The sequence below is a fragment of the Stigmatopora nigra genome, chromosome 23 (genome assembly GCF_051989575.1).
Source record: "Stigmatopora nigra isolate UIUO_SnigA chromosome 23, RoL_Snig_1.1, whole genome shotgun sequence".
Classification (NCBI taxonomy): Eukaryota; Metazoa; Chordata; class Actinopteri; order Syngnathiformes; family Syngnathidae; genus Stigmatopora; species Stigmatopora nigra.
The window spans coordinates 710001-734420 of NC_135530.1; the positions used below are offsets into that span (position 1 = coordinate 710001).

At 53.2% G+C, this 24420-nt stretch overlaps 4 protein-coding genes across 6 annotated transcripts in view; all 4 read right to left on the reverse strand.

The window, feature by feature from the left end:
• LOC144181055 (pseudouridylate synthase PUS7L-like) overlaps positions 1–240 on the reverse strand; it is a 15750-nt gene extending 15510 nt beyond the window's left edge. Inside the window, exon 1 of the mRNA XM_077709315.1 lies at positions 101–240. The gene's annotated coding sequence lies outside the window, so the exon portion shown is untranslated. The remainder of the gene's footprint in view (positions 1–100) is intronic.
• A 128-nt stretch (positions 241–368) lies between these two features.
• Positions 369–3518, reverse strand: cpm (carboxypeptidase M). 2 transcript variants are annotated; one of them, XM_077709316.1, is made up of 10 exons: positions 3353–3518; positions 2831–3047; positions 2529–2626; positions 1913–2085; positions 1719–1824; positions 1542–1647; positions 1299–1469; positions 1037–1189; positions 799–947; positions 369–729 (listed from the first exon to the last, which is right to left on the reverse strand). In XM_077709316.1, exons 2-10 carry the CDS (start codon positions 2985–2987, stop codon positions 544–546), a joined length of 1299 nt encoding a protein of 432 aa, XP_077565442.1. In that variant the 5' UTR covers positions 2988–3047; positions 3353–3518; the 3' UTR covers positions 369–543. The 2 variants fall into 2 exon arrangements, with proteins under 2 accessions (XP_077565442.1, XP_077565443.1); XM_077709317.1 differs by having other exon boundaries at positions 3301–3518.
• Positions 3519–4379: 861 nt separating this feature from the next.
• On the reverse strand, positions 4380–19837 carry LOC144181005 (thyrotropin-releasing hormone-degrading ectoenzyme-like). Of its 2 annotated transcripts, none has more exons than XM_077709212.1 (20): positions 19639–19837; positions 14988–15205; positions 13695–13974; positions 12596–12722; positions 9865–10019; positions 9156–9269; positions 8188–8325; positions 8041–8106; positions 7895–7960; positions 7636–7799; positions 7269–7357; positions 7049–7182; positions 6933–6988; positions 6421–6568; positions 6233–6336; positions 6064–6171; positions 5799–5966; positions 5574–5714; positions 5410–5491; positions 4380–5328 (listed from the first exon to the last, which is right to left on the reverse strand). In XM_077709212.1, the coding sequence occupies exons 2-20, from the start codon at positions 15119–15121 to the stop codon at positions 5182–5184; spliced, it is 2421 nt and encodes an 806-aa protein (XP_077565338.1). In that variant the 5' UTR covers positions 15122–15205; positions 19639–19837; the 3' UTR covers positions 4380–5181. The 2 variants fall into 2 exon arrangements, with proteins under 2 accessions (XP_077565338.1, XP_077565337.1); XM_077709211.1 differs by lacking the exon at positions 19639–19837 and adding an exon at positions 15504–16092.
• Positions 19838–20518: 681 nt separating this feature from the next.
• LOC144181009 (tetraspanin-8-like) lies at positions 20519–23771 on the reverse strand. The gene is made up of 9 exons (XM_077709218.1): positions 23579–23771; positions 23087–23143; positions 22189–22308; positions 21946–22020; positions 21773–21868; positions 21557–21691; positions 21448–21480; positions 21020–21103; positions 20519–20939 (listed from the first exon to the last, which is right to left on the reverse strand). The coding sequence occupies exons 1-9, from the start codon at positions 23636–23638 to the stop codon at positions 20847–20849; spliced, it is 753 nt and encodes a 250-aa protein (XP_077565344.1). The 5' UTR covers positions 23639–23771; the 3' UTR covers positions 20519–20846.
• Between the last annotated feature and the right edge of the window lie 649 nt (positions 23772–24420).

The window sequence follows — 24420 nt, forward strand, 5'->3', positions numbered from 1 at the left end:
TTTAACTGTGCTTGTTGTTGGTTGTAACGTTTACATTAGGGATTAGGCGCCACTAAATCTGTTTAGGGGGTATTCAGGACTAAAATATTCTTTAGGTCACCAAAGTAATTAGGCCAGTTAGGGTTGCTGCTGTGTACATATGCAGGTGTGTTTATGTTATTTAAAACTCAACTCACCCAGAGCGATCCTGGCTCCCTCAAATCCGAAACCATAAGACTGAGTAAGAGCCTTCCCCAGCGGGCCGTCAATGCCGTCAAATCCGTCACCCCACCTAGGCAAAACAAAGACCAACATTGTCATTTCGTACATGCGCACGCGCGCGCACACACACACACAGTCATGTGCACAGTCATGCAGCAGTGCAATAATGACTCTTGATTGTTTATTGTTGTTCTTTTTCTTCTCTAATAAACTTTTGAAGCGACTTTTGCTGTAAATGTGTTTGACGACATGATCCTAGTGGACAAAGACAACAAACATCTGTTGTCAAGTGAAAAACAAAAAGCAACAATGGCCGCATTTCCTCCTTAAGTTCAGTTTACGCTAGCCGTACAAAGCTAGCATGGCTGCTAGCGCCGCTAGCGGCCAAGTGGCGGCCGTCCGACACCGAGCGGACGAGGTGTCCACCGCGCGACGCAACAGGAAGTCGTGCGTCAGCGCCGAGTTGCCGTCCGGACCGTAAGGCACCCAAAAAGTCTGGGTGAGTATTTGGTGTCCGGGAAAGCGAACCTGCAAAAAAAAAAAAAACATGTTTGACGCTTAAACATCAAGAGAACAAAGATATATTAGCGTATTTACGGTGAAAGTGTAGTTCCCCGGCAGCAGCAGTCTGTAGTATTCTCCGCGTCGGTCCGTCTTGAAAGGACTGATGTTGCGGCGACCGCTCACCTCCACCGCGGCGTTGGGCGCCGCCGCTCCCGACGCGTCCAGCACGCGACCCTTGACCCCTGAGCGAGCGCGTCGTTGAGCGCCGTTGAGCGTCGTTGAGCGCCGCCGTCTGCGTGCTGGCGTTAGCTTAGCTATTTGTGGACTTTACCCAAGTGAACCTGGCGCAAGAAGGCCAGCAGGCTCTTCCTGTTGTCCGTCCACAGAACGGGAAGTCTGTCGGCCGGGGGGAACTTGCAACAGGACACCTCCAAAGTCACCTCCAAACATTGGGCCCACACGTAGTTGTAGTCCTGCATGCCGCCTGCGCCCAATTCACCCGGTTCCAGTCAGAAAAAGCACCAAGAGTCACATCAAGAGCGTCTTTGGACGCCATTTTGTCCCCTGTAAAAGTCGAATCCCCATGGGTTTACCTGAGAGCGGGTACCACTGGTACCCGTTGGTGATGCCCTCCCGAAAGGGAGGCTGGTCGCCACACGTCTCCCCCTGGTGCATGTGGGCGTGGTTATGCGAGTACACCTTGGCCAGGTGGACGAAGACATCGTCGTCGGGCGTCAGGCTAGCCCGACCCACTAGCTCGCCGCCTGAATGTGGGGCGAGAGCGGGTCAGTCAGCGTCGGGCGCTTGGTCACCACCTCACCGTCGCGCGCGCTTACCGCCGTTACTGTTGTCGTAAGCGTAGCTGGCCACCAGGGCGCCGCCGTGGAGGTTGGCCGAGAGGACGAACGTCTCCGTCCTCAACCATCCCATCACGGCCCGGACCTGTCGGGACGTACGTGGTTAATGACCCAGGTGGCGCAAAAGGACAAGCACCAAGGTTCCAGGGAACCGACCTCCACCTCGGCCTCTCTAGCGGCCCGCTCCGGGTCGCGCTCTTCCCGCCGCTCGGCGAAGGCGTCGGGGAAGTTCCTGTTCAGGTCCACGCCGTTACGGTTAAACCTGCCGCGCAAACGGTGAGACAGAGCGGGTGACGACGGGGGGGAGGGGCGTGTCCGCTCCATCATGAAAAGGTGGCGAGAAAGTCTACCTGCCCTGGCTCAGGTAACAGTTGCTGTCGGCCACGTCGAAACCATCCGGGTTCATGCTGGGGAGGAAGTGGACGCGCGTGCTGTGGAGGATCTGCAGCGACCAGCTCTCGTTGGCGCGGTAGCCGGCCACCAGCTCGTCCACCAGCCGCAGAAGCAACTCGCGGCCCACCACCTGACGACAAAGGCCAGAGAACATCGTGTATGTGGTTTTTTGTCCTAGCAAAACGGGAAATGGAAACAAAACAAGCATTGAGTGTCAAGTTGGCAAGATTTGCCCTCCTGGAAACATTAGGGTTTGACAAAATCAAGTCCAGCGTCTGCTCCCGGTTACCACGGCGACCCCATCACGCGGCACGGCCTCCCCACGGAAGGTTTTGAAGCGTTCACGCATTCCCCGGCGTTAATGTGTACCCAAGTTTTCCGTTTCTTTGTGGCTGCGTGTTCAACCCTGCCAGGCGTGTCTTATTTCAAGAGCTTTCTTCCGCTCGGGTCGCCATGGTGACCGGACGCCGTACGAGCTGACCCTCGACCTCCTTTTGGCGGAGTCTCCTGGGTTTGGAGCGTCAGCCAGCCGCGACGGCCTTTTGTTGATCATAGAAAGAGGGCGGGGCCTACCTCGTTGCCGTGCATGTTGGCCACGTACTTGAACTCGGGGACGCCGACCACGTGACGCCGCGGACTCCGACCCAAAGCCAGCACCCACAGCTCTTGTCCTGTTGCACACGGGGGGTCACGTGACACACCCGCTCAATGACCGAACGGCCCACCCGCGGCTAATCCCGGTTAATCCGGGACGCCAACTGTTTGGTGCGCCGGCCATTGGCCGGATTAGGACGTCGGCGATTGGATTGGTTTGATTGGACGGGCGCGACGCGGCAAAGCGCAGCGTGACGCCCGCTCCGGACGGAGGGCCCTACCTGCGACCGATCGCCCGATGCTGTACAGGTGGGCGATATCCGGGTTGGAGTCGTTGACCCGCAGGAGGTAACGCTCCATCTCCTTGTTGCTATGGTAACCAAAGTCCAGCATCATGGCGGCGGGGACCAACGTGACCAGGAGGAAGAGTTGGGACATCCCTAAACGGACAGGAACGGGACAGCCAGGAGGGCGCCGGAGACAGCCAGTTGGTGACCCCTGTTTAAGACATAAAAGAAAAACTCATTGAAGGGAGACCGGTCGTACGGGAATGGTTATCGCCAAGGTTCGAGCAAATATTGAAATATTTCAAGTGAGTCATTAGTTGTCATGACGAGAGAGCGGCTGAACAACAACAACAAAGTCAGCCCACAATTGGTGTAAAAGTCATAAAAAGGAAATATGTGTCCGTGTGTGTGTGTGTGAAGCATTGAAGTTAAAGTCATGTGAAGAAACAATGAGAAAAAGCTACCGAGTTTCCATGTGTTGGGAAGTCGGAAAAGTCACGTCGAGGCTGCGTTTACCTGCACGTGCGTCAAGCGTCTTCTGCCGGTCCCAGTGAGCCTCTGCCGGAGCAGAGAGGGGGCTGCCTCCGCCCCCCGGGGGGCAAGGGGCGGGTACGACACGCCCAGGTGCACAGCGCCGCCTTCACAGGCCTACAGGAGATTTGTCGCCGCCTGCGGGTTGGTCGGGGCACTTCTCCTAAGCATTCTTGCAAAAGGCAACAAAAACATGGCTATTTTCATTAGTTCATTCAATAGGATATCATACAAATACAATGATGAGAGTAAATAGTACCTGGTAGTAGAATGGACTATTTCCAATGGTACATTGAGGTGAAACGGGTGACAATCACCACATGTCGTCATCATTTGGACCCCAAAAAGTGGCCTCCTGCCCATAAATGTAGTTTTAAATCTGCATTCTAATGCAGAGAAGTTGTTGGAAATGATTATTGAATATTGTAGAATGATTTTCCGACTCATGTTTTGAACTTCCCAAGTCTATGAAGTTAAGCAGAACAATTCACCGCCAAACGACATGATGAATGTAAATAACCAATCATTTGTCTGTCAGCACATGAAATCTCAGTTAACCCCGCCCACCCACCGCCCCAGGAAGTCCAATTAGAAAGAGTGACGAGCGGACGCTCACGCTTCCTATCGACAAACGAGCAAAGCAAAAGGTCATTCGTTGTCGTTAAGTCGTGTCTTTTCACAGGAGGGCGGCACCCTGAGGATACCCCCCCCCCATCTTTCCTTCCTTCCATTCCTCATCTCCATTTTTTTCCCGGCGTCTTAATGACGTCCATTCATCTTCACCGCCTCAAGGACGCGTCGTTACGGCCACCGGCGGGCGTGTGATGCTTGAATTGGGGCGTTGTAATTATGATTCATTGCCTAACCCTAGCTGGGATCGGTCGTCCTTTGTCTTCTGGTGACCTGTCGTTGGCGACCCACCCATTGGCATGCGGTGCCCCCGGGTAGCCGGGCGGCCGGGATAACCCTGGTGAGGAAAAGTGGTCCAAGCAAGAAGCGCCTGGGCGACATATGTCATCAACACAGTTTGGTTTATTGGCCGAAGGAAGCTGGTAAACGGGCCTTCCTGCTTACTTTGCGTATCAATCCACACTTTTCAAGTACAATTGAGTGACTTTACTTTGGAAAGAGCCGACAGGAAACGGCGGCAAACGGCAGGAAGTGGAAAAGAATAACAAGGAGGCTAATTTGGCACGCCCGTCAGGAAGCAGGCAAGGTGGCATTGAAATACGTATTCAATTGTTTACACACATTTGGGTGGAGATTAAAGGGCTCAACAACAGTCATCTTCCAAAACCAGTTCCAATCCAGTTTTGGGGGTTTTGTTCCAAATTGGGGCCTGTTTGGAACTGATTAGAAAAAAAAAAAAAAACAGTTCAGTTGTATAGGAGGGCATTTTTTTTCCAAACCATTTTGAATCCAGTTTCCAACACATCACGATCCGGTTCCACTTTGTAAATCCTTGGCCATTGGGATCCGACTTGAATCCGCTTTCAGTTTGTCATCGTCCATCCACGGGATCCCGTTCCGCTCCAGTTTCAATCCGCTTCCATTTCCGAGTCCGAAACCGAAGCCAGTCTGGTTTTACGGTTGCCGTGGCAAATGTGGGTCGCTCGGGACCTTTTTGGCTTTTGTCCTTCCAATGGAAATGAGCTCCTACCAAGATCTGGACTGGGTTGCACCATTAAAAAAAAAAAAAAAAAAAGAGTTCACATCAAGGGAATAAAACGCATGCTTTTATCTCCGAGGTTGGCCACGCCCCCTGGGCCCGGACACTTGGCGACGGGTCTTCAAAAAAAAAAAGGAATGGAGCCTTAGCCGTGGGCGGGAGCTTTGCGCAACCATTGGTAGAAGTGTCGTCGGTGGAGGCGGTGCCAGCCAACGTTTCCCTTCACCATCTCCAGCGCCCTCGCCAAGGCGGGCCCCGAGGCCACGCCGCTCCATTGGATGAACTCCTTCAGCTGTGTGACCAATCAAAGAAAAGAGTAAGGCGCCGGCCGAGCCCGGGCGAGCCTGGGCGAGCCCGGGCCAGCCCAGCGTACCTCGTCCAGCTCTTTCTCCGTGTCCAAGAACTCGGTCACGCCGCCGATCAGCTTGGAATTCATGAAGAGCGCCTCGCCGTACCTGAGAAGGCCACCGTGGCGGCAACGTTGAGAGAGGCGGCCACGGCGTGGAAAGGCGAGGGCGGCGCGGCGCGGAGGCTCACCGCGCGTTGAGGATGTCCCACTTTTGCCGGAAGAAACTCCACGCCAGGTTGCGGCCTCGGGGGTTGCGGCCCACGTGGATGATCACGTCGATGGCGTCCTGCTCGGCCACCAGATCCGACGTCAGGGACAAGTTCAGCAACCTGCGATGGCGAGAGTCCATATTTTGGGGCCTGCTACTGACAGTTGCTAGCTAGCAAAACAAACCAAAAACCAATGATGGGCACCTGTTAAGAAGGAAGGCATTGTCCGAGCAGGTGAGCGCCTCCAGCAGGATCTTCTTCTCAGAGACGGCGTTGGTGGAGTGGAACTTCATCCAGATGAACTCCCAGACGTCCTCGTCCATCAGGCTGACGCCCGTGCAGTAGACCACGTCGCGGACGTTGGGAGGGATCCTGCAAAGACACAGCTCGGCCTTTAATTCGCTTCTCGGACCATTAGCTTCGGGAGGGTGGTCCTCAAAGTGCGGCGCCCGGACCGGCGGCCACGTACCCGTTCTTGTTGCTGGAGATCCAATGCGAGATGTGCGCCACGGCCTGGCGGTGGCAGTGCTTGTTTCCAAAGCTACAGGCTAACATGATCAGCTCCCGCCGCAGCTCCCTGCGCACACCGTCTTTGTCAGGGCGCGCCCCCCTTCTACACCCGTCGGCGGCCGCCTTACTCGGTCTGGTGCGACGTGGGCGGGACGGAGGTCTCGCCGTCGTCCGGGTCGGCGGGCCAACCCATCTGATGGTAGCGGGTGGCCACTTGCTTCAGCACGTAGTCCTGCCAAAAGAAGCGGGCGGGCGGTGGTCGAAAACGGGCGGACTGCGACGGACGGACGGACGGCTGGGCGGAAGGAGATCTCACGCTGAAGAGCCTGTAGTCGTCGGTGCGGTCCAGCAGCTTGTCCAGCTGGTAGAGCGCCCGGCTGGCGGCGTGCCAGGGCAGGAAGGACGTCTCCAGGGGCAAGTAGGCCAGCAGCTGCAGCGCCACACCTTGGGGAAGGTAGCCCGCCCTGTTGGCCACAATGGGTAGCGCTAAAAGTGCGTGTAATGATCGGCGTTTCGTCCTCTGCACATTCATTAACCTCCTCCCTTGATTAGCTGCCGTTTATTTAACGACTCGGGACCGGCGGATGGAAAACGTCACGGCGGTGGCCACGCGGCGCTCCGTCCGCGTCGGGCCTCATTTGGATTCCCCGGGCGCCGCTTTCTCCGCACGGCTCGTGGTGCGGAACGGTCACCACGGCAACGGCATCTCCGCCGCGCCGAGCGGCTCGTTAGCGACGCACTTTGACGTCGTTTGCCCGTTAGGCGGGTTAACATTCTACGCATCCCTACGTCTTGCTCGAGCGGCGTTTCCACGGCGTGGGCGCTCACCTGGCCAAGTTGAAAGCGTCGTCGATGAGTCCCGCCCGGTTGCCGACGGAGATCACCTGAGCGAGAAGGTGTTAGACGCTCCGGTGGCGAGGATTTGGCGTCCGGTTGGGGGGCACCTGAAGGTTGGCGTGCAGCTGCTGAATCAGCAACTTCCAGTTGGCCAGGTCGTAGTTGACGCGGAAGTATCCCGTCTGGTTGATGTTGCCCAGCAACCACGTCTGCTCGTTCATCTCGCTCATGGCGTGAGTCTCTACCGCGGGAAAAAAATCAATCGTCAAGACGGCGGGAAGGGACGGGGGACGCGGGACGGGGGACGCGGGACGGGACGCCACGTACCGCTCTCGTTGTGGATCCAGATGAGCGTCTCCGGACACGCCCAAGAAACGTTTCCCACGGCGACCGTCAACGGCACCTGCCACTGGAGACTGAGCACACAAAAGTACGTCACCCCGGGGCGGGGAATTTGGCGTGCATCCCATCATTCACGGCTCAATTTATAGCGGAATGTAAAAAAAAAGAAGGCTTGAAACGTGCCGCCAAAGTGTCCAAAAGGCGGGGAGGAGGGGGAGGAGCCAGATGCAGTATTGATGAAGTAGAAAAGAGTTGAAAAAGGTGGCGGAGGGCGTGAATAAAACATGCCAATTAAATATAAATGAGGGCGACAACCCCGGGTGACCCCGACAATCAAAACAAGATGGCTGACCTGGTGTTAGCTCGCCCCTCCCGGCCATACAGGAAGTGCTCCTGGCTGACGGTGATGGAACGCGAGTGGTTCTTGCTAATGGTGATGACCGGGTAGCCCATTTGCAGAGTCCAGCCGTCCATCACGGCGCCGATGTCGATGGGCCGCCCCTCCGACCTCATGGCCTGCGCACAAAAGCGTGAAGGGAAGCGTCGGGCCACCCATCATTGGCGGGAAGGAGCTCCTCTGATGGATCGACGGCCGAGCCCGTGCGGCGTACCTCCGAAAGTTTCCTCCAGAGGTCGGCGCGGGCCGCGTTGCCGTACATGTGACTCTGCAGATAATCCTGGCCAAAGAGACAAAGGTCAGCCAATCAGAAAGCCAATAAGACTCAATAAATGGAGGCACCGTGTCCTAAAAACTCACGTGAAGTCCTTTGCGGAAAAGGCGCTGTCCCATCACGTTGGCCAGCATCCGGATCAACGCCGCTCCCTGCGGGACAGGTAGAGAAATACTTTCAACGGGGGGGAAACGTTGGATGGACGTCCCGACTTTTGTCTTTTTTTCAATGACCTTTTTGTAGGCGATCCAGTCGAAAACACGGTCGATGTCGGCGGCGTCCCGCACCTCCTGCGAGATGGGGTGCGACGAGCTCAAGCCGTCCAGCAACATGACCTCGTGGAGGACGTCGGTCAGGAAGCGTTGCTTCTCCTGAGATAAAAAAAACAGGAAAAAAAAACGGTCAAAATTGGACAAAATCCTAACCAACGAATAAGAACAACCAGAAAAAGCCGCATTCATTTGATTCTGGTACATTCCAGATCCTTTTTGGTGATTTTTTTGGAGTGTCTTCCTGTTGATTTGAAGGCCCAGCGTCTCGTTTCCTGGCTAATCTGCGTCGTGACGGATTGCGGAAGGTGTGGCCCCGCCCGGCTAATCAGCACTTCCCGTTTTTCCTTCCCTGATGAATGGCACACTTCATCCCATTTCTTTGACTAGTTGACTTTTGGGTGGGTTTTTGCGCTAATAGCTAAAGCTAAAAGCAACTGTTTTACTCAGCGACGCGCGCCGGTCGTTCGGTCACGGGTCGAAACCGACGCCTGAACGCGCGCACGCCGCATACCACAATTAGTGGAGGTCGGCCGGACGGCGTGTTTGGCGCAAGACGCTAATTAGCTCGAACGCTAACGGAGCGTCGAAGAGCGTCGAAGAGCGTCGAAGAGCGGCGAGCGCAGATGGGTCCCGCCCGGCCGGCCGGCGCTCTTTGGCGCTCCCCAGATGGAGTCAACAGACTATTTCCCGCAGCGGCTGCTCGCTGGCCGCCGGTCATCATCTTTGACCTTTGACATTTGCGCCGACGGAAAAAAAAAGGAAATGATTTGAAAAAGCAAACGTCACCATTTCGGCTCAAGGACATTCGAGGGGCGCTTCATCAAAACTCTCTGTTTGGCACGTTTTTCATTTGATGAACCGCAGGGGGTGCCGGAGCCCATCCCAGCCTACCCCCTGAATCGGAAGCGGGTAGCCATTTTGAGACTCACCATGTTCCACTTGGGGAAAAGGAAATCGGTGCCCACGTACTCAAAGTAGTGAGCGAAGCCTTCCTTCAGCCACACGTCCTCCCACCACATCGGGGTCACCAGGTCGCCAAACCACTAATGGGAAAAAAACAAACAAAACAAAAAAAATGGGGTTATCTCCATCCATTAGGACGGACAGATCGGATCGGCGAGAGAGGAAAAAAAAATCCTCGTCAACATGGATGAATCCGTGACAGCGAGATGAAAAGAGGAAGGTGAAGGGTGCCCCCTCTTCCTCCCCCATACTCCCCCTCCTCTTTTCTTTTTTCTCTGGCTCGTCTCCGGCAACAACAGAAACTTTGATGAAGGCGCCGAAGGGCGACCTGCTAAATATTCATGAGGGAGAGCAGTGCGTGCAGCCAACAACAGGTAATGAGGAAAGCTCAGCAAACGCCGGACCAAAAATCTACAAAACATCGGAAACCAGATTGCACGCCGGCTTGCTTCTTTGACAGTCATTTGGCAACATTTGCTCAAGCAAACTTGACCGTGTGCGTCTTCCGTACGTGTAGCCTAGCCAGCATGTTTGATAAAATGGTTTAAAAAAAACTGTTTTTTGAGGAAGCGCATTTTTTCGTTTTTGGGTCTCGAGGTGTTTGCGATCGGTGGCCATCTTGGGACAGGAGATAACGCCACATCACATTTGACCTGAAAAAAAAATAACGCTTACCTGGTGGCAGATCTCATGGACGACCACCATGGTCACCTCCATCTGGTAGGAGGACGAGGACACCCGGGCGTCCAGCAGGATCTTCTGCTCCACAAAGACGCTCAGTCCCCAGTTTTCCATGGCGGCGTAGGGGTGCTTGGGCACCGCCAACAGATCTGAAAACATCATTTGGTTAGCCAAAAAAAAAAGAAAAAAAAAAAAAAAAAAAAAAACAACCCCAAGTCCTTGGTTGCTATGGAAACGGTCCAAAGGTTCCCGAGCCGTTGAACGCCGACAAACGATTGGCTGGCGGACGCCGCGCTGACTGAAGGTGGGTATGCAAATGAGCGGCTTGCGCAAACGAGACGATGAAGGAATTACAGCTTGAAACGGAAGGCAAAGGCTTTGGATTTTGCCGCACTTCCTCAAGTGATTCACCTGAAATTGCGCCCGAGGCCCGCATTCGCCGCCGCATTCGCCGCCGCATTTGTTGCCACTCGCTGGCTGGCATTCGTACGGGTGAATCACTCCGGAGCCCAAAATAGCGTCCGCATTCATTTTTTTTTTCTCAAGCCGCTTCCCCTTTCTTGGCGTTTGGCGTCTGCTTTCTCGGAGGCGGTTGCCGCGGCGACCGTCTGGAGCCGGGACAACACACGCAGGGGTATCGAGTGTCGCCTTCCCCCGTGGAAAATAGTCAAGGGCCATCGTACTGCCGCCCAAACACTCACAACTGTATTGTTATGCAAAGGTAGCATCTGGGCTATTTAATTAGCATACTAGCTAGTTTAGAACATCATTTTGGCCAAATTGTCACCTGATTTTGCCATTGTGTCCATGGCGAACCCATAAAAAGCGCCACAAAAGCCAAAAGTGTGTTGGCGCGGTGGCGTGCGTGCGTGCTAGCCGTTCGTTCCTCTTAAAGTGGCGGCGACTTCTGAACGGATTCAAGTTGACACGTCCGCAATTAGCCCGCGTCCACCCCGGGGCCGCTCCTTCCGCGTGCTACTCATTAGGCCCCAGCGCCGCGGGCGGGCCGCGGACCGCCGGAAAAGGGACGCGTGCTAAAAGTACCTTCTTAAGAGGACCTCAATTAGTCCTCATCTCGTCAAGCGCTGACACCCGGCTCCCGCCGTGCTTTGCGCCGACCTCATTAGCACGTAGCGCCTGCGACGGTCACTAAGTGGACGTTTGGCGGGTTCGGCTGGGAAAAAAAAGTTAACGTTGAGGTATTAGCTCGGGCCAAGATTTGTCCTGGATCGACCAATCGGACGTGAAAGGAGCACCGGCACTTTTGATGCGTCCTCAATCGGCAGGCACGCTCGGGGCTAACGAGCGAGTCCGTCGGCTGGCATATCATTAACCAGGGACTTGACAAAAGTGATTAAAGATAAAATAATCCTCATCTTCCATGTTAAGCCAATGGTCGATAACGTCGATCAAACGCTTATGAGATGAAAAATACGAATGAGAGTACGATGGCGGCGTCCGTATTTGACCCCGCCCACCATCCAACAATGTTTGAAAATGCTACGGTTAGTTGTCAAATTCTGTTCAATTACAAGAGGTCCTACACAAACTTTTTGGGTCAATTGAACTTTAAAAAATGAATACATTTGACCCAATAGAATAGTAAAAATACATCTAAATACACCCATTTAGAATGTTGTTGTCTGGTTGGCGCCCCCAAATAGATGGCACCCTAGGCAATCGCCCACATGGCTCATAGCAAAAAGCCAGGGCCAGATCATATGCGCGCAACTCGTGCGAGTCGTCGAGCGGCGACGCCAGCGTGTTGGGCATGGGCACGCACGCACGCACGCACGCACGCACGCGGACAGCTGATTGGCCCGCAGCTCAGAGCGTCTCCTTCAAGTCCATCTGTTGTTGCGTGTCGGCCCCGGGCCACGGGCGCAAAACGGCGGACAAAGCGCACATGGCGGAGGTGCACGGGCCCCGCGGCCTGCCCAGATGGCGCCGCAACTCGCCGCAACTCGCCGCATCGCATCAGTCTGACGGCGCGGGAGGGCGGATCACCTGAGCCTTCTCTGCCTTCTCGCCAAAATTTGCCGCTTCTTTCATTGGCTACAGTCCGATTGGACAAGGGTCGCAGGCAATTGCGCACTACTCTCGTCTTCTCTTTCCCCATGATGGCGCCGTTTACCTATCCTAGCCTTCCTTCTGGCACCAGGTAAGGGGACGGCCTTGAATGGGTGACCAGTCCATGGCAGGGCACTGCTAGGGAGACTGATAACCAATTTGGCCATTCAGAGTGTTCAAGCAGCTAGCTTACTTAGCATGCGTGCTTGCTTGCTTTTGGGAGTACCCAGAGAAAAGCCGCCTCCTCCAGCACATCATCAAGATGAAAAGCATGGTGTTTATTTTTAGGACTTATGGAAGGCCACCGTCAGGCGGTCCCAGGGGGGGACAGAGAGGGGGGACGTGGCCTGAATGACAACAGATGGCGCCCGGCGGCTCGGGGACCTCCGCCGCACTCGCTCGCTCGTTCGCTCGCTCGTTGGCTCGCGTGCGCCCGACGAGCCGGCGGCGCAAAAAAAGCCCCACGCGCTCATCCAGACGGGAGCGACAGCTGCCCGCGTCTGCCCGAGCGGGAACGTTCAATTTGACGTCAAATGAGAAATGTTTTGGATCGTGGCAAGCCGCAGAACGTATACATATCAAAAATGCAAAGGATTGGCCGAGAAACGTTTGCGAGACTTTTTGCTTCTCAAAGTAAGAAAGCATGCGTGCTTACCTAACTTGGGCAGCGAGTATCCCACTTGGAAGACGTCCTGGTAGAAGCCCAGAAGACGCTGGGTGATTTGGAGGGAGTAGTCGCCCGCGCCGCTGGCCATGGCGTCCGGTCGGGCAAACAGACGGATCTGAAGGAAGAGAAGAGCAAGAAAAAGGAGGATTAGAACTAAAATACAGACGAGCAAAATCATGGACACGGACAACAAAGAGGAAGAGCGTGACATTGGCCATGGGCCTCGATGGCGACGGTTGCCACGGCAACCATTTACCGCTGTTTTGTCACCGTTGGAAGGTGCAAAAGGACAAGACATCGTAACTAGGGGGCTATTTCAAGTCTTTCCAGGCTAGCTTAGCATGTCGCTTTTGGGTTCCAGGAGGAAACCAGAAAAAAGCTACACAACAGCCCACCTGGGATCAAACCCTCGAACTCAGAGCTGCGAGCCAGATGTGCTAACCACTCGACCAATGGGCCGCATTGGCTAAGTTAATTCATTCCGTTTCAATCACGTTTGCGGGGCTCATTTGCATGAAAAGGAGCTCAGAGGAGATTTTCCAAAGCGTGGAAAAGGAAACTTGCAGCTGTGCGCACACACACACACACACACACACACACATACACACACACACATCACACTAAGTCGCTGCGTGCTATTGACGGATTAAGATGTCCAATCAGGCCTTTCCTTCAAAACTGTATTTTAAATATGATTTGATCTATTTGGAGGTTTTGATCCTCGCTATCACTCCAATGTTGTTGTTGTTGTTTTTAAAAGCACTGGTCGACGTCCAAATGTCAATTTGTTTTTCCTGTGTCATCCACGCCAATAAATGAAGAAAAAAAAATGCGGTGGGAACGGCGCCGACGGGGCGCAGCTGGCCTTGACGCCAGCGAGCGACGCAGCTGCGTGGCCAAACGGCAGGAAGTGACCCGTGCCCACCACATGGACTCCCCCGATACTACTGCCTTGCCTTCTTTAACAAGACGGACATTGCGCTTCTGACCGGCAAAAGTCAGATAAACTAAACTAGCTAAATAATGATGCCATCTACAAGCCCCGGCCGGCCGGGATTGGCTAAAAAGGAAGACATGATGGACTCACCGCCACGCCGTCCTCGCTGCGCGTCTCTCGATACGTAAAGTTGCAGACGGCCCAGGCCAAGTAGTAGGTGGACATGCGCGGCGTGCGCGCAAAACGCCGCAGCGTGCGCCCGTCGTCCTCCCGCTCCTCCTCGCCGGCCAGCGGCGGCATGTTGGCCAGCGCCGTGTACGCCGGGTCGTGGCGCAGGCTCAGCGAGAAGGTGGCCTTGAACGCCGGTTCGTCGAAGCAGGGGAAGGCTTTGCGGGCGTGCGTGGGGCTGAACTGGGTCACCGCCAGGTACCTAAAAACATGGAGGGGGGGGGGGGGGGGGGGGCATTAGCACATTTGGTCATTCCATCTCAATTGGAATTCCCCTTTGCCCCAAAATGGCCGACGTCCCGGTCAGTCGCCCACATTGCCCCGAGCAAAAGAAAACGTGTTGTTGTTTTGGGGATTACGAGAAGAGTGATGTTATTGATTTGGGATTATTTGAGCAGATGCATTTTTCTAACAGGATTAGGTGGCCGGTTCAAACCTCGTCGGCGGGGGGGCGGGATTATCCCGTGATCCATTTCCTTTCGTTTTATAAAGACGGCGCCCCGGGCGAGCGGACGGGAAGTAGCTGGCGCGCTCTGAAAACGCGCACGCCGAAGATCATGACTGGACAATTTTGCCGCCATCTTTGAATGCTAAAGCGTGTCTGGTTTGACAAAAGGAAGCCCGGGAAAGCGCCGAGTCGTCACTTTGGCGGCGGCGGCGCCGCCGACGGGGTGGCCTTTCGGGGAACGCGCCTGCAAAACAAATAGCTCCCGAAAAAAACGTCTCGGCCCAATCCTTCAGACCAACGAATGCACGCGCACACAGCCGCGTGTCCATTATTTTTTGGGAGTCTTTGGAATAGACGGCGGCGGCGTAGGCGCGTTTACGCCCGTATCGATCGGGTATGGATAAGCGGAGTCAAGCGGGGGGGGGGGGGGGGGGGAACAAATGGGAAGCATCAGCGCTCAGCCAATCCGCTGGCTGGCTCTCGACTCATCAAATGTACAATACGTGCGTATTTGTATGCGTGGACGATACAATGCAGCGGCGTCCCCGGGAAAACAAAAACATGGTCACGGCGACACGTCTGGAGACGGGAAAGACATCGATTGGCGTCCATTGCAGTGACCACTTAAGAAGGCCTCTTACTAATAAGTGCGTGTGTGTGTAGGGAGGAGACTATGTGGCTGGCGCATGTCAAGTCTGACCTTTTCTAGTGGAAAACACCTGCTCCAAATGGGACTGGTGGCTTTGGACTTTTTGGAGGAGACGTACCGCTTTTGTCCGTCCAGAGTGTAGGAGCTCCTGAAGAAGCCCAGCAGCTCGTCCTCGATGGCCGCCTCGAAGCTCACGTTGAGCCGGTACGTCCGCGAGGCCTTCAGTTCTCGGTGCAGGACCAGCACCAGCATCTGCTTGGCCGGGAACAGGAAGTGGCGCTGCAGGCGGACCGCCCCGCCGCCGTGACGACCGCCGCTCAGCGACACGCTGGACACCTGAGGACACAAAAACAAATGTCACGTGAGCTCGGAAGCACAAAAGTGGACTCTGACCCGTGGCGGGAGTTGCCGGCCTCCCTCCTTAACGTGGCGACCCGCCGGGGCCTGGTGGGCCCAACACGTTAGGGCGGCCCCGGGCGCCGCCGACCCACTTGAAGCTAAGGTGCCACTTTGGGAATTTGGCCAAATAAATACACGCGATGCGACGTGACAACGTGGCGACAACGTGGCGACAACGTGGCGTCACCGAGGCAGCCGGCGGCCGAGGTCGCTCGGCGGCCCGCCCGGCGCGTACCTCCAGGCCGTCGGCGTGCAGCAGCACGAATCTGGTGGCGTTGACGCACTCCAAGTCGATGCTGACGTCTCCCGAGAAGGTGAAGTTGTCCATGTAGACGGCCACGTCCAAGTCGTAGTGGCGCGGACGCAGCGAGGCCGGCAGCCGGCTCCTCAGCCACGGGCGCGCCCCCTCCTCCTCCTCGTCCTGGCTCACCCGCTCTCCCCTGGCCCGATGGTCGCCCCGTCGTCCCGGCCCGGCGCCCCCCGCCCTCTCCTCCTCCTCCTCCTCGGGGCCCCCGCACTCCTCGGAACGTACGCCCAGCGCCACGGCCACGGCCGTCACCGCCACCAGGGTCAGGACGGACAGCGCGAAGGCGGCCACCAGTCGGCGGTGGGCCGCCGCGGAGCGCTCCCCTCCGACGCGGGGTCGCCCGGCGCCCACGGACGTCCCCCACTGCTCGGACATCCCGCGCCCGTTGCGCGCGCCGCCCGCCGTCGGGTCGTTGAGGCCCATACGCCCGATCACATGGGAGCCCGGCGCCCAAAGCGCGAAGAAGGGGAAGTCCGGCGCCTTAATGAGCGCTCCGATGTAAAAAGACGGGAACGTGCCGACGCTAGGCGGACGACCCGCGGCGCGTCGACACGTGCTCCCCGATGAATTATTCAAAGTAAAGCACGTCAGTTGCCGGATTGAAAAAGAAGAATCCTACGACATTTGTCCGCCGCTAATTGACGAGCGGAAGCAGACGGGACTTTGGCGCCGAGTCGACGTTGGCCCTGCGGGGGAAATGGGGAAAGAAGAAGAAGAAAAAAAATGTGTGGCTCGCTGGGAAGGCTAATCCCCGGATGAGCGTTGGGGGGTCCGACGCTAGTGGCTAGCGTGTCGCTCGACGGCGTCCGGAGCCGCCGAACCTCGTCAAGTTGCGAGCCTGCCGCGGCGCGCACATCCTCGCGCGGGAGGGTGAAGATGATGAAGAGGAGGAAGAGGAGGAGGAGGAGAAGAAGAACAAGAGAAAAAAAAGGAGGAGGAGGCAGCGGCGTGTGCGGCGGCGCCTGCACAAAATATGAAGGATGGAGCCTTTGAGTCATTTGCTGATTTGCTCTCATAACTTATTGTTTATAACTTTTGAACGTTAGCCAATAGCAGAGGCGGTCCTGGCCGGGAAACTCTCTCACCCGCTAAAATACATAAAAACACCATAGATTTAACTCCATTAAAAAGTACAATCAACATCATCTGAATTCCGACCGTCACGAGTGTTTTTTGCCCGTTAAATTGTCTTTCCGATAATTGGATTCCACCTCCAACTCATTTGTACTGCGTGCAGTGGCGCTTTTCTGACACTAGGGGCAAAACTCTGATACTCTATTGATGTGTAAATGAGGGATAATAGTAGTTAAAAGCTGATATATCATTTTAAAAATGACGCCCCCCTGCAGATGGCGCCCGCCCAAATGACCCGTGGCAAAAACCGGCCCTCCCAATTGGAAAACATGACGTGACCCGTCCAATCTATTTTGAAATGACTTTTTTTTTCTCAAGATGGACTGACACGCTAGTTGTACAGCGTGGTGGGCGGGAACACGCCTGGGGAAGGTGCGCGTGGGGCGCTGGATAGGCAGCGCGTGTCATGTGCATCACTCTTGCGGCAAATGTGTGGGTGTGCAAATGGAGCTATGTGGCCAAATATTGGGAATTTTCAAAACCTAAAGGGGAATCAATTAGCGTGAGTCATTTAAATGTGCGCCCGTGCACGTCGCCGCCCTTTGATAAGCCATTTTTCATCATGTGACAGCTGCGTGAGAGACGCTGATTACATTTTTTGATTGCCTTTACACTTGGTGGAATTAGCAGCGCACGTGCGCGCCCTAAACACGTTTTGGGTGGCCATTCCACAGCCACGTTTGTTTCTGGGGTGGGCCAACAGGGGGCGCTATTCCGTAGCCTTAGGGCCGGAAATGGCGTTTCTATTTTGGCTCTTGTTTTGGTTCGTAGCGCACACAAAAGAGGAAGGATAATCAAATGACGCAGATTAATTAGCAGCCCGCGCCTGGCTAAGCCTTTCTTTGTGTTCTCTCAGCACCAGAACGGCGCTAGGCTAAGCTAATTAGCCGACCCGTTTGCGGGCGCGAAGAAATGTAGTCATAAAGTCTGGGATTTTCGATGATAAATAAAGAAGTCGGCGATTGTTTGGCTCTGCAAATGCCATTGTAACTCAGAACGTAGCTACTTAAACGACACCCACGATAGCCCAAACATACCCGCGAGCGCTGGAAATTTGCCCGTACCCCGGAGCCCAATGTGGTTAAACCCCGGCGCCGTCTCCCAGGCAACCGGGACGGATGTTTGCGTCGACAAAACCACACATTTCCAAACGTCGAAAGGTCCCGTGGGCGTGAGATTTCATCGCTAACATTCCCCCGATGTTTTGTCATGGAGCTAGCTTGCCATCGAGGTGAAAGTGAGCTAATGCTAACGACACGGAATGGCTGATAAAAGCCGGCGTGCCCGTGCATGAACGGACCGGGGCGCCGTAACGACACAATATTGCTAAGGGGCTAACGGAGCCAAAGTCGGCGAGCCAGTTTTACGAGCGCTCTCGCCGTCGGCGCTCCGCATCTGCGCTAACGTACTTTACGGCTTTTATTGCTTTGATTGCTTTTATTGCCGCTGCCGCCGCCGGGCTCTGGCGCGCTGGCAGCACACGCGTGTCATGTGACCTCCTCCGAGAGAAGCCAAATCAAATGTTTTTTTATTCCAGCGGCCAGACAACAATAACTTTAATCGCTTTATTTACGCTCAGTGTGAGCGTTCACACCGTGTGACTGCTAGCGCCGAGAAAGCTAAGCTAAGCCGACGACGCTAACTATTTCAATGCCACTGACGGCGATAGACGTCCAATCAAGTCATTATACCACTTTTGGACGTCCCGTCCTTTGGAGTGTTAGGGTTAGCGACCCGGTTCACTTGCTGCCGGCCTCCCACTTTAAATGGATGGGACATCTAGTGCTGTCAAACTGGGCCAGCGAGTTCATATGGCGGGCCTGATTTATTTGATTTGACCAGAGTAAAGCTTCGATAAAAAAAAAAAATCCATTGGCAGAAAATGCGCATTCCTCAATCCCTGCTTCTGTCTATTATGGCCAATTTTCCTGGTGGTATTTTATCAAAGCCTCAAGCGGAGCCTCCTCCTTCTCCGACACTACGTCAAAACGACGATCTGCGGCGGCAGCGCAAAAAAACGGCGCCCCCAACTTTTAACGCCGGCTGCGCAAAACACACCTGAAATGAATAATGCAAGAATCGTCATTGTGCTAAGAAGCGAGACGAGTCCGCGGGGACGAGGGGGGGACGGACGACGACATCCGATGACGTCCCGATTGGAAGACGTGCAGCGCTACATTATCTGGCGTCCTTGCTTGCGCAAGGTCACGCACGGTTTTGTTGGGCCGGCCACTCTGACGGACGCGTCTCTGCTTTTGTCTCGGTGGCGGACACTTGTGTTGAAACAGCGTGTTTGCTCCGTCTTCGTTTTCCTGAATGTCATCGCAAGGTCTACCACGCACAAAATCCACTTAGCCAATGTGTGTGTGTGTGTGTGTGTTTCTACCTGTTGCATCAGTGGTACAATGTAAAAACTTGGGAAATGTCTGACATGGCCAGCAAACCTGTTTTTATGTTAACAGAAATAGCTTAATTATGGCGGTTCATAGGTTACATGACCAGACGCAATATGTCAATCACTGCATGTTTTTATGTTGACTTTTACCTTAATTATTCGCATATTATCCCCTCTGCTTACAAGTGGCACTTTTATTTTTGCCTTCAAATTGTTGAATTTTAAAATTTCTCTCGTATAAGGCTTCCATATTCTTAGTTTTACTAAGGAGTACGAAACGTGTTACTTTGAAGGGAAAAGGGGGGGGGGGGAGTACACCGAGGAAGTGTTTCCTCCGTAGAGGTCATTTGTCAACCCTTGCAAAATGGCGGCGCCCCGAGCGAGCCAGCGAGCGGTGGACTTTATGAGTTGAACTTCAAAGTTTCTCCGTACAATTATTAAGATCGCCCATTAAAATGCAGATTAATATTTGTGAACTAACAAGAACAATTGTTAAGAAACACAATTTAATATGAAACAAAGATTGTACCGTACCTTGTTGTGATGATATCGGCGTCCAAGGCGCAATCTTCCTCGGGCAGTCAGTTATCCACATGGCCAAAGCAAATAGTTTTAAGAAATATTATTACAATACTTTTTGTCGTATTCCTAAAAATGATATTAATCAATTTCCTATTGTGGGTATAGCGAATACTAGAATCATTTCTTCCGTAGCAGCTAGCGGCGGCAGCGCAACTTCCGCTTCCGGTCATGTGCCCGTCCTCCCAGGTAGGGCCACACTACCAGATGTAGACACTGCCCCCTGGCGGCCGGCGGAATACCATCCAATTGCGACAAGCTTTTTTGGTCCGTTGAATGCTTGTGTTATTGCTCCTATACTATCAACTTTTCATATTTATGGGATGAATCCGCCATAATCGGATCTGGGAAGTGGAATCTTTGACATGGAAAACTAATTTACAGCCTGTAAAATCCGATGTTTATATATTTTTTTCCATCTGATTATTTGAGGTATGCCTTCCATTCCTTAGATTGGGAAAAAATGTTATCAAATGTTTCAGGGTTAGTGATTTTGAAGCTGTGATGTTTCAGTATTCCTGCCATGAAACCATTTCAAGGCACTGTCCTCATTTAAAGACATGCAAATGTTCTGATAGTGATACAAAAAGGCTTAACTCGGGTTCAAGTCCGTCCATCCGGCCAACTCTTCCACCCGAACTGGCGCATCTGTAAACGAGAACAGGCATATTCTGACGAGATAGCAAGCGAAATGCGGACAAAAAAGCGCGAGGAGGCCCAGCTGCCCGCCTTGCCATCTGAGCCTTCACGCCCCAGCGCGCCTCCGCGGGGGAGGCCGGCTCCTCGTGGCCACGCCGTCGGCGCCGTCCCGAGGTGGACAATGCACTTAGACGGCTTGGTATCAGACGATTTATTGAGGATAATGTAACAGTACACACGGTGAATGACAAGAAGCCAGCGGCCAAAATTGAACAAACCCTTCACTCTCGGCCAATGACGGCAATGGACGTCCATTTGAAGTGCGGGGATTGAACTTTTGGTTGCTTGAAAAACAAAATGACATCATCATCAAATGACCCTAATATTGGTCATCATACAAAGATAAAAAAAAAATCTATAGAAATATCAAAAGATTTTGCAATGTTTCGGTACAGGCGGCTAAACACTTTGCAGCGTGCATGTGGGTGGGCGGGGCCCTTTCAGGGGCCCTTTCAGGGGCCCTTTCAGTAACCCTTCATGGCCATGTTAGAGGCGCCGGCCCGCTGGTGGCGCCGCACCTGGTGTATCATCAGGAGGGTCGCCAGCAGGCCCAGGAACTGCGGGCGGGGAAAGGGAGCGAGCACGGCGGTTAGCCGTGGCGTCCCTCCCGCGCCCGTTGGCCGACGGATGGACTCACCGCGGTGATGGCGAAGCCGAAGGTCAAGCCCATGGCGATGTTGAACAAAAAGTCTGAGACGCTGATCAGGAGCTGGCCGCAGGTCTGTTGAGCAAGACACAGACATTCAGCTAGTCATTGGCCGCATTTTCTCACCAATGAAGGTGGATCTAGAGCAGGGGTGTCAAACATACGGCCCGCGGGCCGGATCCGGCCCGTCCGGTGGTTTGGTACGGCCCGGGGAAGAAAGCAGCATTGTATTAAAAAAAAAAGAATTTTCTTTAAACTTTGTAGTTCTTGTATTATGTTATTCTCATGTTCATAATATATTGTTCATAATGTAAAACTCGGGCTGAAAATGGCCGACTCCCCATTCATGTTTGGATGTGTGTTGTGATGGTCGTGAGCTCCCCGACGGGTCTATACATTTCTATATTTTGCGTTCTTACTTGTTGGTAGATCTTATCCGGGCCGGTGGAACCCTGTCAAAAAAACAAAACAACAAAAGGATGAGCGAGCGCGGCCATGCGGCAAGTCGAGGACGGCGAGCAAGGTTACCGCTGGCTTGTCTCTGCAGCCGGAATGCCCGAAGGTCCCAAACCCCCCGAAGCCGTCCAGTCCGGGTCGGCAGCGGCACGAGTCCGGGATACGGTCGCCCCAGTCGCCGGCGCTCGACAAGCCGCAGCATTGACCCTGGGTCGGAAGAAAAGGCCCAAATCGTCAGGCCGGTCGGCGAGACTTTCCGGCCCTCGGTGGCGGCGGCGCGTTTCTCACGCCCTCCTGCAGCTGATCGAGGAAGGAACGGAAGCCTTCGTCCCCCATGAAGGACTCGGCCACCTGCGACGACGCCTCGCCGAAACTCTGGCGAATCTGGGAGACAACGGTGAGGAAGGAAAAGTTGAGCTAGAAAAGGGACAATGAAGAAGAGGCATGATAAAGGCAGCTACCTTATTCCTCATGACGAGCACCACGATGCCAAAGATGAGCATGATGATCATCCCGGCCGCCATGAAGCCGGCAAACTGCAGAGAAAGCAGGAGTTAACTGGGAGCTAGTAGCGAGACATTAGAAGCTAGTTACTAGCTAGAAGCTAGCAGCGCTTTACTAGCTACTAGCTTTGAGCTTCTAGCTACTACCTGCTAGTAGCAGGTAGTAGCTAGCACGCGGCCCAGCCCCTGTCCCATACATACGATCTTGAGGGCCAGCTCCTTCTCAGATATTCCCGCATAGATTCCCAAGCAGGAAATGCCCAGGACGCCGATGGCGAAGACCCACATCCAGCCCAGGCCCGGGGCGCCCAACGCCGACAGCTGATTGAAAAAAAAGAGGGAAAAAAAAGTGAATTAGGAATCTTATGATGACTATGACATATTTTCATTTTGATATATTAGTACTGTATGATTAAACACTTGATGCTTGCGAGTTTGAATGACAGGCAAATGTCTCCCATGCAGTGGACGCTCAGCTGGTTTATGTTTGGGAGGGGGAGCCGGAGCTCTGTTTACATCCATTTGACAGGAAAAAAAATGTCTGTGGATTAACCCGCTCTGGTCTGCTCTGTCTCCTCCTCCTCCTCCTCCTCTTCCGAAATGGATTAAAAAAAGAGAGGGGGGCTGGTCGGGGTCTCCGAGGAATCCAAACACGTGAGAACCGTTTGGACTTGGCAGAAACAAATGTTTTTTTTTCTTCTTCTCCGGGCCGTTTCCCGGCACGACCTTGGCCAGCATTCCAGGAAATTCTACACCTCGCTAGCGGATGCTACGCTAAAGCGCTAGCCTTCCCATGCATGAGTCACTTGGTTTTATCTCGTAAACGCGTTGGCGTTTTAATGCGAAACAGAACAGGAGAGGAAATTGACTACATGCGTACCAGACTGTCCGAGCCTCCCGCTCCCACTGGTTTGGACACTTTTTTAAATTGTCTTTAGCTTCAGCCACTGTAATATTTTGTTTGAGTCGCCACTCATCATTGACTTTCCCGGGCCTCACAAAAGGATGCGGCAGGCCATATTTGGCCCCCGGGCCGCCACTTTGACACCAAAGTTGATTTTTTTAGGTCATTGAATTGTTTATTGTTGAAAATGTTTACCTGCAGAGAGTAAACGCTGGCCTTCACCGCCCCGAAGATGAGGAGACATCCGATAATCTGAGACAAAAAAAAAGTCATAAAAATCTAAATCACATATATACTAAGTTCAGTTTGTGGTTCTGTTTTCGCAAGAAACGAAACTCAACCTGATTAGTGTATACATGCCAGAATGGAAACTCAACTTGCAGTTATGCAATCACCTTCCTCAAAGTCCCCTCCCTCCATATAACAATGCATACTGGGATTTTTTTTAATAGAAAAAAATCATTTCCCACACTTTTTCCATTGCATCAAGAAAAAAACAATCCCAAAAAGTTAAAAACACAAATTGTGCTGCTCTCTTTTTAGAGTACAAATATTCAGATGCCTTAAAAAAATCCCTTTTAGTCATTTTAAAAATGAGTTTGATAAAATAGTCTTTGGTGGAAAAGTGCCAGAGTACACATTTTTCCCGAGAAAACCCCAACGCATCATTCAAGTATTTGTACTCACGGCAAAGACGATATTGAAGAAGACAAAAAGACACTTGAGACAGCTGTTGATTTTGGCCATGTTGACGTTGAAGTGGGACTTGGTGTCTGTCGTCTTGGATCAACCTGAACTTGGACTGCTGCCGTGCCTTTGACTCGCCTCGTTTTGGGTTGGCGGGGATGACGGAGTCGGCATCCGTGTTTAGGGAGGACGTCCCCTAAAAAGCATCACACACCCCCACACACACACACACATAAAAGAGTACTCTGCATGCTACATAGTGCATCAAATGAGCCTTTTTTAACAAGTAGCACCTGACAATAACTCATATAATATACTATAAACAATATATAAATTAAATTTCTGGGAGGGAACATTTTTCTCATATCACTAAACAAGATCAGACATGTTAAAGAAATATAGTGAAATAGAAAACCACAAGCTAAATAGGCATCTGTCAGTTTTTCAGAAAATAACGCCAGCCAAACAAGGGAATAAAAAAATGCGATTTAAAGTCCACAAAATACTGTCATATTTTCTTCTTCTGTCCAATGGAACCAACCGAAAACGTCCACACTTAAGGTTCAATTTTTTATGTGTTCCCCACAGATAGGGTGAGGAATGCGAGTTTTATTGTGAAAGGGAAGGAAGGGCGGCGACAGGATGAGGCTTACTTCCTGCTACGACTTTCTTTAAATTCTGGACGTAATAAACTTTTTTTTTTTTTACCCCATTGGTCGACAAATGTATTTCATAAAGGACAGCACATAATAATGAACATATTTATATCCATGTTAATAACCATATATATGTAAATTAACCCAAGGGCTAATTCCCATCATTAGTCCATTGTGTAGGTTGAA